Below are 15,868 nucleotides of genomic sequence, written 5' to 3' on the forward strand. Positions count from 1 at the left end.
AATTGTTTTGTGGCTACTGATGTGGTAGAAGTCGATCTTGAAGTTCAAAAAATCTCTCAGACAAAGAAGGTTCAGGTGTCAAGGAGTTAACTTTATTTGATCAGGCCAAACAAAGTGAGATGTCCCAAGTCATCTGAAAACCAAGTGTTTTCCAGCCTACAGTTATAGTGAAACTTAGGAAAGGAGGTGCTTTCCTAAACCAATCAGGTAAATTCCCTTTATCTTTTTTTTTTTATTATCCAATCAGTCTTGTCTGCCACTATTATTTTCTAGGCAACAAGGTTTGTATCTAATGGTGGAATGTCGGCCTTCACTTGGTTTTTAAAAATAAGTTTTCCTGTTGGTACCAGTTTTCAGGCCACAAAGTGAACAACATGTTCGACCTTCTGAACTTTATCTAGGTCAGGCCTTAAACAGATCTCAAAGACATCACTGAATTTTATATTGCTGAAATCTGTTCTATACTTGATTAAAATGATTAAAAATATACTTATAGTTCAAACAACACTCAATCAATGCTTAAGTATACTGATTATGTCATTAAATCATTAAATCATCTTCATATATTCAGTTGTAACACTCAATCATTGGTCTGATTATTAACACATCTATGGTAATATCATTCCTATGAATACTTCTTATAAGTGGGATGTACAACAGAGCCCAAAGTGCAATGTGCAAATACAACAATCAACAAAATGATCAGAATTATGCACAATACTACCCCACATAAAAGTATATTTCAAGTTCATTCTATCAAGTATTAGCAGTACTAGCATACTTGTAAGTGTACTATTACATTACTTGGGACTAAATTGGCCCACTTTTTAGTTTATAAAGGTGTAATTTAAGTGTACTTTGAGTAACAACAACAGTAAACTGAGTGCATAACTAGTACATGAGTACATAACTAGTGTAGTTCTGAAAAGTATATTTCTGAGAAGAATAAAATTTGACTAAAGTCTACTTATTTTTCGTTTAAAATACTACAACTTTTTTTTGGAAGCATACAGGAAAAATCTGTTATCTTCTTGCATACTGTTAATTACGTTTAGTCAACTTAATCTAATATAAATGATTGTCCTGCAGTTATATTTTTATTATATATTTTTAGATTTTATTTTCTTAAAACAATTTTCAACAAGTAATATTTAAAGCTTTTGTTTTACAATAAAGGAGTGCGGGGAAATTATAACTAGACATAACAAGTCATTACTTTTTGGCTTTTATGGCCACGTCTGATATAGGGCAATGTTCTACCGTATATTGTACATTTGCAATTGTTCTAATTTATTTTTTTCATTTAGAACATTGTGTTTTGTAGTTTTAACATGCCAGGAATAAAACAAAGCATTTTTATAATGTAAACAAAAATTGCAGCCCTATTGAAAACATAGATATGCTAAATGCTTGTGATAAAAAAAACACTGTATCTATAATAATAGCATTCTTTTTGTAATGCTACAAAAAGAAAATGATGGACCAAATGCATTTAATCAAAACAAGAGCGATATGGTTTAAATCAGTTTGACCTGAACAATTCCACCTATAACCACACGGGGGAACTGCATACCAACGTGAAGATTCAAAAGGAATGTGGAAAACATAACATAATAAAGCAGTACAGCCTTTTTATTGTAAAATGTTCATACACTCTTAAAAATAAAGGTGCTTCACGATGCCATAGAAGAACCTTTTTTGTTTCACAAACGGTTCTTTGTGGCGAAAAAAGGTTGTTCAGAATATAAAAAGGTAAGAGATGGTTCTTTAAAGAACGTGTGACTAAATGGTTCTTTGTGAAACCAAAAAATTTTTCTTCTATGGCATCGCTGTGAAGAAGTGTATATCATTTAAACATTCTTTAAAATTTTTAATTAATAAAAATATAGGCTACTTTGCTACTAGTCACTCACTTGACATTTCAGACATTTTCGGAAATCTTATGTTGGATGGTAATGATGATAATGGTGATGATGATGTTCATGGTGATGATAGTGCTCATGTCTTTGCGGAACATATTTAAAGCCCCCAGGAGGGACAGCTTGTCCGGGCTGCAACTCTCTATGCAGGCCCTGATTTGCTCTGGAAGGTGCTGTGATGTCACGGGCCCTGGTGCGGATGCGTTTGCTGGAGCTGTGCTGCTGGGATGGCTGGCACCAGGTCACAGGGTGATATCCATGGAGTTTGCTGGGTTTGGCTGTGCCTCCACTTCCACCGATCGACTTGCTACGGCTTCTAAGGGACCTGAGGAAAGAAACCGACCTCCCAGTGAACTCCACGAAGCTGTGGTTCTCGATGTGAGAGCGGTGCTGATGGCCACGGTAAGGGACGTCCTCAGAAGATGGTTCTGAAGTCACAAGAGTGAAAAAAATTAGAAGTGCACAACATTTGGTCTTTAACTAATTCGTATATTAATAATATTAAACTACCAGCTTCAAACTGGGAACTGTAGTTCTCAATCCCAGCCAGATCCAGATAGTGGTTCCTACGTTCTGTGTTTTCATCTACAGAGTAGTGCTTTCTCTCTGGAACACCCATGTTGCAGGAGTTCTGTCCTCTGACAAAAGAAAATAAAAATTTGAATGATCACATATTGATTATCATCTTTTATTTTCATTGCTATTGTTGTATTCTTGTATTCATTATCAAATGCACATTTATAAAAGTGTTTTCCAAATACATAAACATAAATAAAATAAAAGATTTAGAGACATTAAAATGGAAATAATTATGTTAATGTATCAACGTGTGTTTTACTCTCATACTAAAAAAGTACTGAAGACTCAAGAGACCAATTTACCTGATATGTGAAGGTTGTCCCTCTGCACACCGTATGTTGTCCTTCATTTGATCTTGTTCATCCCTTAATATTTTGATGTCCCGATCTTTGGAAGACAAAAAAACAGTCTGATTGAGCATAATCCATGTATAGTAATGCAGATGAGACACCATAATTCATAAATCCACATTTTCTGTTGCCTCTGGTTAATGGGGCGATGCTTAGCTTAACACGCAGGGTTGTGCCATTACTAAGTACCAGCTGTTTGACAGAAACTTCTACCACCTCATAGATTGTATGCATCAAGCTCAACATATTCTGCATTAAAGACAGAAACCCACTGATGGTTATATAATCCATGAGATGCTAGACTAGACCATCTGTTTAAACTGTACCTCTCTGGTCACTTTGCCATTGTTGTCAAGATCGTACAATGTTATCATCCACTCCAGAATTAACATGCTGGAGTAAAATATGTGCTCTCAGAATGACTTGAACACTGAGCAAACCATTTCATGTTAAACTATATTTAAAAAAAAATCTGTCCCTCTTTACTTACTTATTCCAAATCAATAATTTTCTTCCATTGAACATAAAAGATGTTTGACTGACAGTCTCGGTCACCATTTCATAAAAGGTCAGTCCATAAAATTGAGCTTTTTTGACCAGAGGATAATCAAAATTTGTTTGAAACCAAAATTTGTGATTTGTGAACATGATTATGAGTAAAGTATGAGAGATTTAAAAATTTTCCGTAAACTATCCCTTTAATTCAATAAAGTTAGGTTGCATTTGCTTGTCAATGATATTCATGTGACAAATGCATTGTTAGCATACAGTTTTTGGAACGGCAGACATGCACCTACATCACTTGTCTTAATACTCTTCAATGCATCTTTCAGTGGATGTTGTCCATTTTCAGTAGAAGAATTTAAATGTTTAAGATTATCCATTCCTCACTTGTGTGGCAGTGTTACTATAAATAACAGACAATGTTAACGGATTTAACTTGGAATCCTATGGAGAAAATAGGCATGTGCCCAAAAGTCATATAAAAAGTTTAAGGAATATTCAGAAAGACAGATTCAAACAGCTGTTATTGTGTCCACTCATAGTTTAACTTACCCTCTAGTGCACAATAATGATGTGACAAATGATCTTCTTTTAGATCTTTCCCACACAGATCCTAAAGTAAAAAAGGAAACAAGACAAAACTCATAAAACCTCTGGACATCTAAGGAAAACTGTGGATTCTAGTATGTGTGCCAGAGCCACAGGATGAAGGAATTTGATTTTAAAAAGCATAAAAACAGTTCATGCTAGTTTTTTTTATCAATGTGTCAATACAATCCTGCACAAATATGCACAAAATGTTTAAAAAGTATGATCTGAGCTATACTTTGCAATTCTAGTCAGTTCTGTGAATAATTAGCGAAACCTGTTTTGTGCTTTAATGAATTCACCAGAATAATAAAAAACAACTTCATTCTTTGCACTCCTGTGGTCTTAAGCGCAACTGATGCCAGATACTTTGCACCGCTGATTTTTCGAGGAAGAACTGCCCTCCTGCATGACAAAACAGCTCAAGATCATTTCTAATCATCACTGCCAATTCTTCACTAGAATGGTGGGTGAGTAGATCACAAAAACAAGTATGCAAGCTATAAGCAAACAAGTCTGATTATCTGAAATTTAAGAATGGGATATTTACAAAAAAACAGTTGCCGGTTACAGCTGAAACAATTACAGTTGCAAGTTTGCATTAAAACATTACTTTCATAATATTCAACAAATAACATAATATTGTTGAAAAAATCTGAATATCATATTGTTCATATTATTAGATAATCTGTTTGTTTAGTCGCCATCTAGTGGTGAGCTTGCAAATTGCAATAAATGGCTCACTCCTCACACCCCCTGCCCCTCCCTTTCGAAGCACTACGGCAACTGATACAAGACAAACATGTCGTGAAGTTTTCACTTCTTTGCCAACGAAGATAACATATTTATGAAACATCAGCCTCAACTTCCAGTGACCTCACAGTATTTAAAGATACAGCACTCAAAAGCTCATATTTTGCTTGCAAGGAAAACCAAAAGCTTATGCAGCCATAAACCAATATCTGCAGTCTGACAGGGTGTTGAAGAACAAAGGCCAGAAGAGAAGTGCACTGAGTGATCTATCTGTCTGCCAACAATTTCTCCCATCATCATAGCTAAGCCTCTGCCACGCTCTGCCTGCTCTAGGGCCTTTCATGTGGGCTCATATTACTAGTTTGAAGATTTTTTTTCCTGCCCTGAGCCGGGTGTCACCAGGCCAGACACCCCTAGCCCAACTCCACTTCCTTCTCACCACCCACTCACATGTGTCTGTGCAAACAGAGCCTGGCTTTGTTTCTTCTAACTTCCTGTCACCTAACACCTGGATTGAACCCTTATTACATAGTGATAGAGAAAAAGAGATAGACTGAAACAACTTTTTTGATCATCAGAGCTGGGTACGATTATGACCAGTTGCTTTTGCGTTTGATTGGTTCCCTCTTTTGTGGTCTTGGAATAAACTCAAACACAATCCAGAATAGATGGGTATATACTGTAAGGGTGTTGGTGGTCAATAAAGTTTCAAATAAGTGAGATATTTTTCTGAAGAAAACAGTTGATCTAAAACTTAAATACAGAGTAAATCATGAACTGGTATAGGTTAAACTGCAAAAAAAAGAACTTCTAAGCATTTTGTGTTGTTTTATATAGTACAAATATCTAAAAATAATTTTAAATCAAGATGCATTTAGTGACTTAAGGTATTATGTCTTGTTTTCTGAAAAAAATAGAGAGTTTGCTACTTAAAACAAGCAAAAATATCTGCCAGTGGAGTAAGAACACTTGAAATAAGTACTTAATGAAGAGGCAAAACTAGTTAGTTTTCTTACACCATAGGCAGATATTTGTGCTTGTTTTAGGTATACACTTAATTTAACATTTTCTTTCAGAAAACAAAATTGAATATCCTAGTACAATTTCCTTGTCACGCAAATGTATCTTGTATAAACAATTTTCAAATACTCTAAAACAAGAAAATACTTCAAAAATACCAATTAAGAAGTACATTTTTCATTTGCAGTTTTTTGCTCATTTTTATAATTTAACATAACCGTCCCGTCATACACCCTGTTCTAGAGACATGGATCACTACCTTCAACATATGTTGCCTTTCCTATGCCCTTTAAAGTTGGGCGGAGAGAAAAATATAGGGGTGAAAGAAGGGATTCTTCCAGCCCCTCTAACCCAACACAGAATCCTTTGAACCCTGGGATCCTGCAATGAAGTGTTTGAATTATACTCACTCACTCAAAATACTCACTGCCCCAACCAACAAACCGGATCTCTGACTTGACATTTAATACTGTTGATAATGCAGTATCAACACAATGAGCAGTGTCTTATTCAAAAGCACTGATCAACATTTTGCATTTTGCATCCACCAGCCTTCATACTCACTACACCTCCCATCCTTCCTTCAACCACTTCCCTTTATTTTCCCATCACAGCCTCCCTCTGTTTTCAAAACCAATAACAGATGTGCGGTGGGGTTGCGCTCAAAGACCCTGCTGTTCTGGCTGCCTGCCAAATGCATTTCACACAGGGATGAAGGCTCCAGGCTCTACTGAGAGAATGAGAGCACAACACCCAATGGCATTTAAATACAGTGCTGAGAAAAACAGTGTAGCCATAGAGGACTATGTTTCTAAGAAGCATAGGATTTACAGCAAAAAAATGAAGAACATCAGAAAAAGTTACCTAAAGATGTATTTGTTTGTTTTGTTTCTTTGTTTTGGCTTATCCATTATGATCCACTGACTATCTTTGCTCCATAGCACATAGACAAATAAGGTCATAACAACATATGGCTATAATTTGGTAAACATTTACATAAGGTATAAATGAAAAGAGTAAGATTTTATAACAACAGTCACAACAAACCAGTATACACTCAAAATATGACAATTGAATCTGTATCACGTTAAATGCTTTTTTTTTACATTAGCCTACTAGGATGTAGGCAAAGTTACCATGCGACTAATCAACTAATAAAAAAAGCATTTGTTTTTAAATACTGTTCAGTAATAAAATGAACATTTTAATTACTTTGAAAGATTTTGATTTACCTTGGTACTTTGATTTCACTTTTACCTGCTTATCTTCGTTTCGGTCGACTTCACCAACACAGTCAACAGCCTCTTTGAATGCACCTCCTGTTACAAGACAACATTTCAATTAACAACACTTGTACAAAAATGTAGGATATTTCAAAGGAAAACTATACTTGTCGGTGTATCACCTTACCCTCTGGATTTTCTCTTCGTGTACAAGCTAGTAAAAAATAAAAATTTAGTAAAAAGTAGCCATCTGTTATGTGCCATGTGTTTGTCCGCAGTCTCTTACCATGTTTTGATTGCAATTTTCCCATTTTGATTTCCCTTATCGAATGTTAATCAATGAGCTGTCATTTCAGGAAAACTGTAACATCTTCCGTAAATTGCCAGTGGATAGGTTTATTACCATTTAATTTAAAAAAAAGTCTGAAACAGAGTCTGAAACGAAGTTCTCGTTAGAGAGAATCTGCTATGCGCTCATTCTTTACGGAGGAAGCGCAACCCATTCCCCCTCCCTTGAGGGCGCCTGCAGGGGGCGCAGCTCTTTACATTTTAGCCCACTTATTCATTAGCTTGTAAAAAAAACTCCTACAAAAAACCTTTAAAATATTTTTTAAGTGCATTTTTTTAATTTTCATAAATATAATTAACGTATCACACTTTTTGAATGCGCATAATGTACAAATAAATATCTTGTGGCTGTATCTGCAATGAGTTGGCCTATTTAATGGACTCGGTAATCAGCCTAATAATTATAACACAACAACAGCGCCCTCTGGTGTTCGCCTGAAAGAAATTCAGTAATGAGATGGAGAAGATGTGATCAATATAAAGTTGTTTATCTTCAATGTTGGTCTCAGTATTGTCATTTGACGAACTGTGACTAGCCTATATGCGCTTAATTTCTTGCGCGCGGGAGTCGACGATTTTTTTTCAAATGTTTGATAACGTTACGGATTCGACACGTCACGACCTCGGCAGCTATTTCTGAAAGTGCCGTTACATTTGGTTCACTACAACGTCACCAACTGGGCAGAAATACGACATGGGTGACAGGAAACAGTCTAGAGTAAGCATTTCCCAAAAATATATTATCTTAACGTCAGATGTTGTATTTTTGAAGGCACTATAATAAAATCGTGGTGGGCAGAATCGGGTAAATTAAGGTAAATGCGTCATAAAAATCTCCTGTACAGTTGTCCGACGATCACTCACTGCATAATTGTTCATTTTTAAAAAAATATATAATAGCTTTAATTGTATACATTGAGCTAAGGTGATGTCTAAAATGCTTGTAGGTAGGTTTAGACTAAAGATGACGAAATGACTAGTGTCGTGGGACAGTTTTTGTTCCTTTGTAGGATGATTTGGACAACGACTCTGGGCGTGAATTGTTTGACCTCTTCCTCTGCTTTCTTACAACAACCTGTGGTGTCAGCAATTTCATAATCATTCTCATTCAAACGGTTGCAGGACTTTCTGAGGTGAGAATGTCCAATGACTTAAAGTCCCAGTGAAATTAAAAATGACAATTCTTATTTTTTTCATGAAATATTGCAGCATTTATAGTAAATAGCTTATCAATGTGGGTCATTTTATTTTTAAAATTCATGTACCCTCATAATTAAAAAAAAAAAAAATCTGAAAATGTGCTTCCGCCCTGAAATGATTATCCATCTCAAATGACAAACTAGACGGCTTGGCTGGAGCAGAGCCATTGAGAGAGAGAGAGAGTCGCGTCAACTCCGTTGACTCCAATGGGACAGTTTTTTCACAGCAATAGCGGACATGGAGGCTCTCAATAGTTCCCGGAAGTTACTAGTAACGCATGGAGCTGTGACTAAACAGACCAACTGAGGTAAACTTCTAACCAATTTAAAGACGAAAGCCATTTAATGAATAAAAAAATGAAAGAAATAAAGCATTTAAAGAGAAAACATAACTTCCTGGAACTATCTGAAGGCTCCATGAATCACGTGACGCTCCAGCGTTTTGGACTTCCGTTGGCAGAACTCTCTCAATGGCTCTGGGCCGGAGCATCCATTAACTCCTCCCCATCAACTGTCAGTCTGCTGCCAGTTTCATTTCAAAATCAATGCAACAGCTGTAGCTGTTCCTTTTCACTCGTAAATGTGTCAGAATATGGAAGAAAAAACGATCGCAATTTACGGTTCAAGGGGGCTTTAAGGGATAGTTCACCCCAAAATGAAAATTCTGTCATCATTTACTCACCCTCTTGTCATCTTGTTTGACTTTCTTCTGCAGAACACAAAAGAAGATATTTTGAAGAATGTTGGTAACCAAAAACGGTCCCCATTCACCTCTATTGTATGGACACAAAACCAATGCAAGTCAATGGGGACCAACGGTTTTCTGTTGCCAACATTCTTCAAAATATCTTTTGTGTTCAGCAGAAGAAAGAAAGCCATACATGTTTGAAATTACATGAGGGTGAGTAAACTATGACAGAGTTTTCATCTTGGGGTGAACAATCCCTGTATAACAGTTTAGCAAGCTATTCCTACAAAAAGTTTGTTTTTTAATAACATATTTTTGTTATTTGTTCAGAAACAGGCGTTTGCATTATTTGTAAGTGAGCAGATTATTTTGACAATCTTCATATTGGAAATTCTGGTCAAGTGGAATAATGGGTTCAAGATGTTTTGGAAGGTACTTTTTCCCTTTTTTGTCTTTCTCCTTTTCTACCTGTTACTTTGTGTCATGCAACGCCACATGTACAAATTAATAAATACAACTTATGCGGAGCCCAAAACTAACAGTTACAATGTCTGCAGAGCTGGTGGAACATTGTAGGCTTTGTGATCACTCTAACTCTCATCGCGGGAAACAGGATAACCAGTAATCCCATAGCTCAGATTATTTGCAAGTGAGCAATAATTTATAACCTATACGGTATATATTTAATACTTGGAATATATTCTGTTTCAGTGCTTATAATAGACAAATGTGCAATGAGACATGTGCTTTAGGTAACTTTTAAATTGGTGTTTTAGGGTGCTACGTATGGTCCATATCAACAGATGCTTCGCATTCTCACAAGATGCAATAACGATGGCTCAGGTCTTCAGGGAATTCATTAAAGACACCTTCATGATCGTATTCCCCTTTTTGGTCTTCATGCTGGTATACATTTTATGGCGAATACATACAGTACATATGCACACAATTTTTATGCAGTGCTCGCTTGTTTGACATTGGTGGCTGTTCTTTGATTCTGTTATCAGGGGTTTGCAACATTTGGTGTACACTACTTCAGTTCTGTTCCATCAGTGTTTGGGAATTTAGAATCTGCCTTCTACACTTTGTTTGTTTGTGTGACCGAAGATGGATGGCTCGACATCTACAACAAGTTTAAGGAGTATATATACTTGTGCTTGTTGTAAAGATTTATCAGGTGGTAACTATTAAAGCATTATTCTGTCTTCAGCATTGAGTGAACTAACATTTGTTTTTTTAATGTCAGAGACAGGTTCACAAGCTTACTGTACTTCATGATCTTTATCTCCTGTGGCATCTTTGTCATTGCAATAGTTGAGGTTCTGTTCATGAATAACTTGACAATGTCATGGCGGGACACATGGGACAAAGAAAGTCCGGCAGACTCGGAGGTATTTCTAAAATACTAATGTGCTGAGCTGAAATATCAATACAATACATTTACTCTACTGTTGAAATCATCAAGGATCTGGTGATGCAATATTGAAATCTGTTCGACAGTAATCTAGTTTGCAATAGACTCTATGCACGATCGCTTCCGCGTTTTGTCTCAGTCTGCTCAGTCACTTCCGGTGCACGTAGCTCCCATAGGGAACAATGACGTTTTCACTCAAGATGCACGTAGGTCAACGACGTGAGTCAAATTATTCAAACACTACTTCATACATCGACAACCAAAAAGTGGAAAGGCTTCAGGCTATCAGTTTCAAGCTACATCCACAAATATGGTAAAAAAAATTAAACTTTTGTACTTACTTGAGGCTTGATCACAGAGGCACTCAACAATGCTGAGCTTTAGTGCTGTCAGTTGTCCTGTCATACTTAAAAAAAAAAAAAAAGTATAGTACAATGCAATGTAAGTCACTTTGGATAAAAGCATCTGCCAAATGCATAAATGTAAATGTCAGTTCACTGAAATGTGAATGTTTTTTAGTAAACATTATCACTTATAAAGCCTTATCACTTGGTGACAAATTACCTCAGCCCTATGAGAGCGGAAGTTCCTTAGCCGGCTGAGATTTAGCAGATCACCCTGCATGTAGGGCTGTCACGATTATTTAATAATCGTCTCATCGCGATTGTTTGACCTCATCGCGATGGTTTCAGATCATCGCGATTATTGCACATCTCTATAGAAGACACTAGGGGGAGCTGTAGTGCATCTGCATATTGCATATTTTAGTGTATATATTGTTACTTAAGCATGGTAATACTTGTAAAATGTACCACCACAACACAATCACTTAAAAAAAAACTAAAACATATACAAATTACCTGCAGTACAATTTGATATTATTTAAGCAAATCTCAGTTTGAAAACCAGTCTACCAAAATTTCACTAACACACAAGTTAAATTTTATTGTAGTCTTGCAAGTGAGAAAAAAAACAGACTAGAAGCTTTTCTATGACTGATAGTATTTTAATGGTGGCTTCAATTCACACCTGATCAATTTACAAGTATTTGGTGGTTGTATTATTGACAGGTAAAAGCCTAAACCTTAAATATATGATGACCCAATTTTTTCCGATGTATTTCCAAGAAAAAAACATAGTCTTGTATTCAGAACAATATGGTTGTTTCAATCGCTGAATCAAAAATGCATGAGAATTAAATGTCAAAGCTCAAAAACAGACAATTAATCGCCAAAGCCCCAAAACAGACAATTAATCGCCATAATCGCAATGATTTATTAGACAATTAATCATCAATCAAATTTCATAATCGTGACAGCCCTACCTGCATGCATAGTCTATTCTTTTTGTTTAGTTTGTAGTTATCCAAAAAAATCCAACTTTATATATCCTATGGATAGGATCTGTCACCTTAAAGGAACAGTTTACCCAAAAATGAAAATTCTGTCTTCATTTACTCACCCTTCAGTTGTTCCAAACCTGTATAAATTTCTTTGTTCAGATGAACACAGAAAAAGATATTTGGAAGAATGCTTGTAACCAAACAGGTTTTGGCCATTGACTACCATAGTAGGAAAAAAATGTCTTTGTTCTGTTATAAAAGATATTTTGAAGAATGTAGTAAAGCAAACCATTCTGGGCACTTTTGACTATCATCGTAATTTTTTTTTCTTCCAAATATCTTTCTCTGTTCATCGGAACAAAGAAATTTATACAGATTTGTAACAACTCAAGGGTGAGTAAATGATGACAGAAATCATATTTTTGGGTGAACTGTACCTTTAAGGCAGTAAGCAACAACCTAGGAACCACCAAGAACACCTTAGAAACACACTAAATCCTTACTCCCTGTTAAGGCCATTACCACAACCTAGCATTGCAGAAGCAGAGAACGTAAACAAAAACAGATGTTTATCATACAAGAAAATGTTTTATGGCATGAACAGGATCTTAGCACCATCTTCAAGGATCAGAATGATGTCGATCAGAGGTTTTTGGAGACTTGGTACCCAAAGAATCTGACTCCTGAAACCTATGATGATATAGTCCGTGTCATGTTAGAAAAGGACCTTAAGGAACCTTATGAAATTCAGCGAGAGCTAGAAGGGTATGTGTCAATGTAGTATGAAAGTTGTACATTTTTTCAATTACATTACCATGGTCTATTCTAGACTTTTTTGTCGATATGGGCATAATCTTAAATCTGTTTTTTAATGTCTTACAGGATTCTGGAGGTGGTTCATAACCACCCTGCAAACAACATGCACGATTACAGGCCTGAAAATAAGAACTTTACCCTAGAAGAGACAATAATTGACAAGGAGCTTGCCACTGGAGACATTCTGACCGCTCTCCTCCACCTGGACCAGGTGAAGTTTAGATATATTTTTTAACATTTTAATAAATTATTTTCTATGATTTACCTACAAAAATACAGTCAGATATGCAGAACATCCTGTTTCAAAAATCCATGGGGTGAATTTGTTTCAGGCAAACCTTCTGGACACCCGCACGACTACACCAAACCTGAACGAAGGCATGGCATTACATTTAGAAGCTTCATTGCCAGTTTATGGGGTTTAAAATTCTCAATCACATTGGGTGTAAAAATGATAAATAATATATATATATATATATATATATATTATATAAAAAGATGATATAATGATTTAGTGAGTAGATGTAATCAATCTTTACTGGTCATTTCAATTATATGTTGCATTTTAATTGTCAGTTGTGTTTTTTGAATATTGTCAATAAAATAAAGATCAGTTCATCAACGCTCTGAATATACAGAAATGTGAAGGGGTAAATTCACCCTACAGTTTCTTTAATGGCAACAGCAGGTTTTGGTCCTATATGAGTCCAAATATAGCCTTTCTCTGGACGAACTGGTATTGTTGGAAAGGGGGAACTCCTTGATTTAAAATATTCCGATGGGGCATGACATACAAATTCCAGGTATTCCATTTTTCTTGGCAAGTCCTCTTCAGGACCTAAACAATAAAAGTGATTTTTAGTTGAGAAAACAAATAGTTTCTTATGCTCTGTAAAAAAATATCTTCAAGTCTTCAAATATCTTCAAAACTTCAAAGTGCTCAGGTTACTTTACATCCTTTGTTGGGAGAATATTCTTTAACAGGTGTTTTATAATGCATGCTCCTATCAGGGCTTTGACATTCTTGGTGATGCACTTGACTCAAGTTATTTAGGTCAACCAAAACACAATGGCATTTTAAATACAGCACATCTGTCAGCAAGAAACGAACGTGAACTCACCAACAATGTAAGTGCTTGGATCGAACCGATCTCGGGGACTGGCTTGAGTTGGGATCAGCCAAGTTAATGCAGCACTTTTCTCGCAGTACTGGTCCTGGACGAAACCACGAATCTGAGCGTAATACGGTTTACCATCCTCCTCGTCTATTACTTTAATTACATCTCCTATTTGATAGTAGACGCCCTGGCCAAATGAAAGACATGTTGGTAAGTATGGTGGAAGTCAGAAGAACAGCAAAATAAGAGTAGGAAAGGTTAACGTAACTTTATTATATTTTTTTATTGACACTACAACAAACATAACTTAAACACTTATAACAAGATATCCAAATAAAAAAACAAAAATAACTTAAAAAGGGAAAATCATGATTACATTTTAAATTACATATAAATTAAAGATACATATAACAATTACTGAAAAAAACATCATGTTAATATTCCAGAGACAGCATATTTAAATTATCCAATAAGTGTAGCTTTTTAGCAAATAGGCCTACTATTGTGTCTTTTTTACTATTAACAAATTGGAGAGAATCCAAATATATGTGGAAATCTATCATAAACACATTCGAACAAGGTTTCGAATGGATATTATATTTACCGACTAACATCATCAGATTCACCATACAATCAAACGGTATGTTTTTTTTAATTCAAAATATATTAAGACATCTTTTGCAGTCAAATTACAACTAAAGCTTGTTTTCTCTTGGATGTACAAAGATAATCCCCCCCCCAAAAAAATCTTTGAATGGTAACATTCATAAAAAAGATGTTCCATTTTTTCAGGCTGATCAAAACAAAACGAGCAATTTCCACGTTAACGTAACTTGTTACCTTGTAAAACATGGACTCTGAGGTAATGATAGTCGACACGGATTCTGGTGCTTTGATAGGCTGCAAAATACAAGTGGTTGAAGAATAAATGCATGTACAGCACGTTACAACGGGTATAAGGAGGTAATGGTAACTTGCTTACATTTTTCAATTTGAAAATGTGTCGTCTACCCTTTCCTTTGGTTGACACTTTTTTCTCAGATGCTGGCGCCTTATATTTGGTGCTCCGTAACCGAGCAGATCGTCTGTGGATTTCTTGTTTGGACTATCGTTAAAAAACACATTATCACGCCTTACAATGTGGATTTCTTGTTTGGACTATCGTTAAAAAACACAGTATCACGCCTTACAATGTATCTACTATGACAAATGCATTTTTATTTTTTTCAAATATAAAAAAACTTCAAACCTGTTTTCCTCCACCATTGTTCTGCTGAATAGCGGATGAAACCGACGCGCCTCCGGATGCTCCACTAGATGTACTCTTACCTGTGCAGTTGTTGCACAGAATTTCTCCCTGGCTTCCCTTTTTCCACATAGAAGAAGAATTGGTCTTGCAGACAGCACAACATGGTTTTAAACCCAGAGGCATGTTTGCCGAACACAAGAAGCCTGCCAGCAATGTTGTATATTAAGTATACAACGGGTACGGGAGAGCAAATGATCTCTTTTCTACAAAGACTCGGTTTGCGAGGTCCACAATGAGCAACCGTTGTGTAAAAATACTACAATTAATTTATTGCAATCGCGAAAACGCATCATTCGCTTTAAAAACAATGAATGATAGGCCCGTATGTTTTCGCAGGCAAATCACTTCCGGGTGTCTAATTTAAGCATTGTAAATTAAAAGTCTGCCTTTCAAAATACAAGCTAAGTTGATTTGTCTGGCTGTAGGATTAATAGGTTCCATTTTTTATTAACTACTTGAAATCGTAAATATACGTAAAGAAAGATTTTACAAATTTTAATTTTAGACAATCCTTTACCAATTCTTTCTGTTTATTGGCTACGCACATCATACAAATTGGGAATGTATTATGTATACTGTATGTCTGTGAAAACTTAAAATACAATTTCAGTTGAATGGTAATGTTTCAAAAAATAAGAAAAGAAAAAATACAACCACCATAAATACTTCAGTAGCAGGAAAAGTCCCCTTTCACACAC

General features: G+C 35.7%; 3 protein-coding genes across 15 annotated transcripts; 1 reads left to right on the forward strand and 2 right to left on the reverse strand.

Annotated features, from left to right (window-relative positions):
- Nucleotides 1–1,151: 1,151 nt before the first annotated feature.
- LOC130566587 (protein naked cuticle homolog 2) lies at nt 1,152–12,538 on the reverse strand. Of its 6 annotated transcripts, XM_057354154.1 has the most exons (8): nt 7,223–7,257; nt 7,124–7,150; nt 6,578–7,032; nt 5,973–6,443; nt 3,905–3,965; nt 2,801–2,885; nt 2,430–2,557; nt 1,161–2,347 (listed from the first exon to the last, which is right to left on the reverse strand). In XM_057354154.1, the coding sequence occupies exons 4-8, from the start codon at nt 5,979–5,981 to the stop codon at nt 1,941–1,943; spliced, it is 690 nt and encodes a 229-aa protein (XP_057210137.1). In that variant the 5' UTR covers nt 5,982–6,443; nt 6,578–7,032; nt 7,124–7,150; nt 7,223–7,257; the 3' UTR covers nt 1,161–1,940. The 6 variants fall into 6 exon arrangements, with proteins under 6 accessions (XP_057210133.1, XP_057210134.1, XP_057210135.1 ...); XM_057354150.1 differs by lacking the exons at nt 5,973–6,443; nt 7,223–7,257 and adding an exon at nt 10,927–12,538 and having other exon boundaries at nt 1,152–2,347; nt 6,971–7,032; XM_057354151.1 differs by lacking the exon at nt 5,973–6,443 and having other exon boundaries at nt 1,158–2,347; nt 6,971–7,032; nt 7,223–7,335.
- Nucleotides 7,654–13,188, forward strand: LOC130566589 (cation channel sperm-associated protein 4-like). Of its 8 annotated transcripts, XM_057354164.1 has the most exons (9): nt 7,654–8,417; nt 9,502–9,603; nt 9,729–9,820; nt 9,948–10,077; nt 10,179–10,312; nt 10,486–10,562; nt 12,532–12,692; nt 12,810–12,954; nt 13,076–13,188. In XM_057354164.1, the coding sequence occupies exons 5-9, from the start codon at nt 10,279–10,281 to the stop codon at nt 13,166–13,168; spliced, it is 510 nt and encodes a 169-aa protein (XP_057210147.1). In that variant the 5' UTR covers nt 7,654–8,417; nt 9,502–9,603; nt 9,729–9,820; nt 9,948–10,077; nt 10,179–10,278; the 3' UTR covers nt 13,169–13,188. The 8 variants fall into 8 exon arrangements, with proteins under 8 accessions (XP_057210147.1, XP_057210146.1, XP_057210143.1 ...); XM_057354163.1 differs by having other exon boundaries at nt 9,948–10,312; XM_057354160.1 differs by having other exon boundaries at nt 7,662–8,099; nt 8,278–8,417; nt 9,948–10,562.
- A 77-nt stretch (nt 13,189–13,265) lies between these two features.
- Nucleotides 13,266–15,566, reverse strand: gatad1 (GATA zinc finger domain containing 1). Its single transcript, XM_057354156.1, has 5 exons — nt 15,111–15,566; nt 14,844–14,966; nt 14,702–14,761; nt 13,865–14,048; nt 13,266–13,581 (listed from the first exon to the last, which is right to left on the reverse strand). The coding sequence occupies exons 1-5, from the start codon at nt 15,291–15,293 to the stop codon at nt 13,400–13,402; spliced, it is 732 nt and encodes a 243-aa protein (XP_057210139.1). The 5' UTR covers nt 15,294–15,566; the 3' UTR covers nt 13,266–13,399.
- Nucleotides 15,567–15,868: the final 302 nt, after the last annotated feature.

Source organism: Triplophysa rosa, linkage group LG16 (genome assembly GCF_024868665.1).
Source record: "Triplophysa rosa linkage group LG16, Trosa_1v2, whole genome shotgun sequence".
In the NCBI taxonomy this organism is placed as follows: Eukaryota; Metazoa; Chordata; class Actinopteri; order Cypriniformes; family Nemacheilidae; genus Triplophysa; species Triplophysa rosa.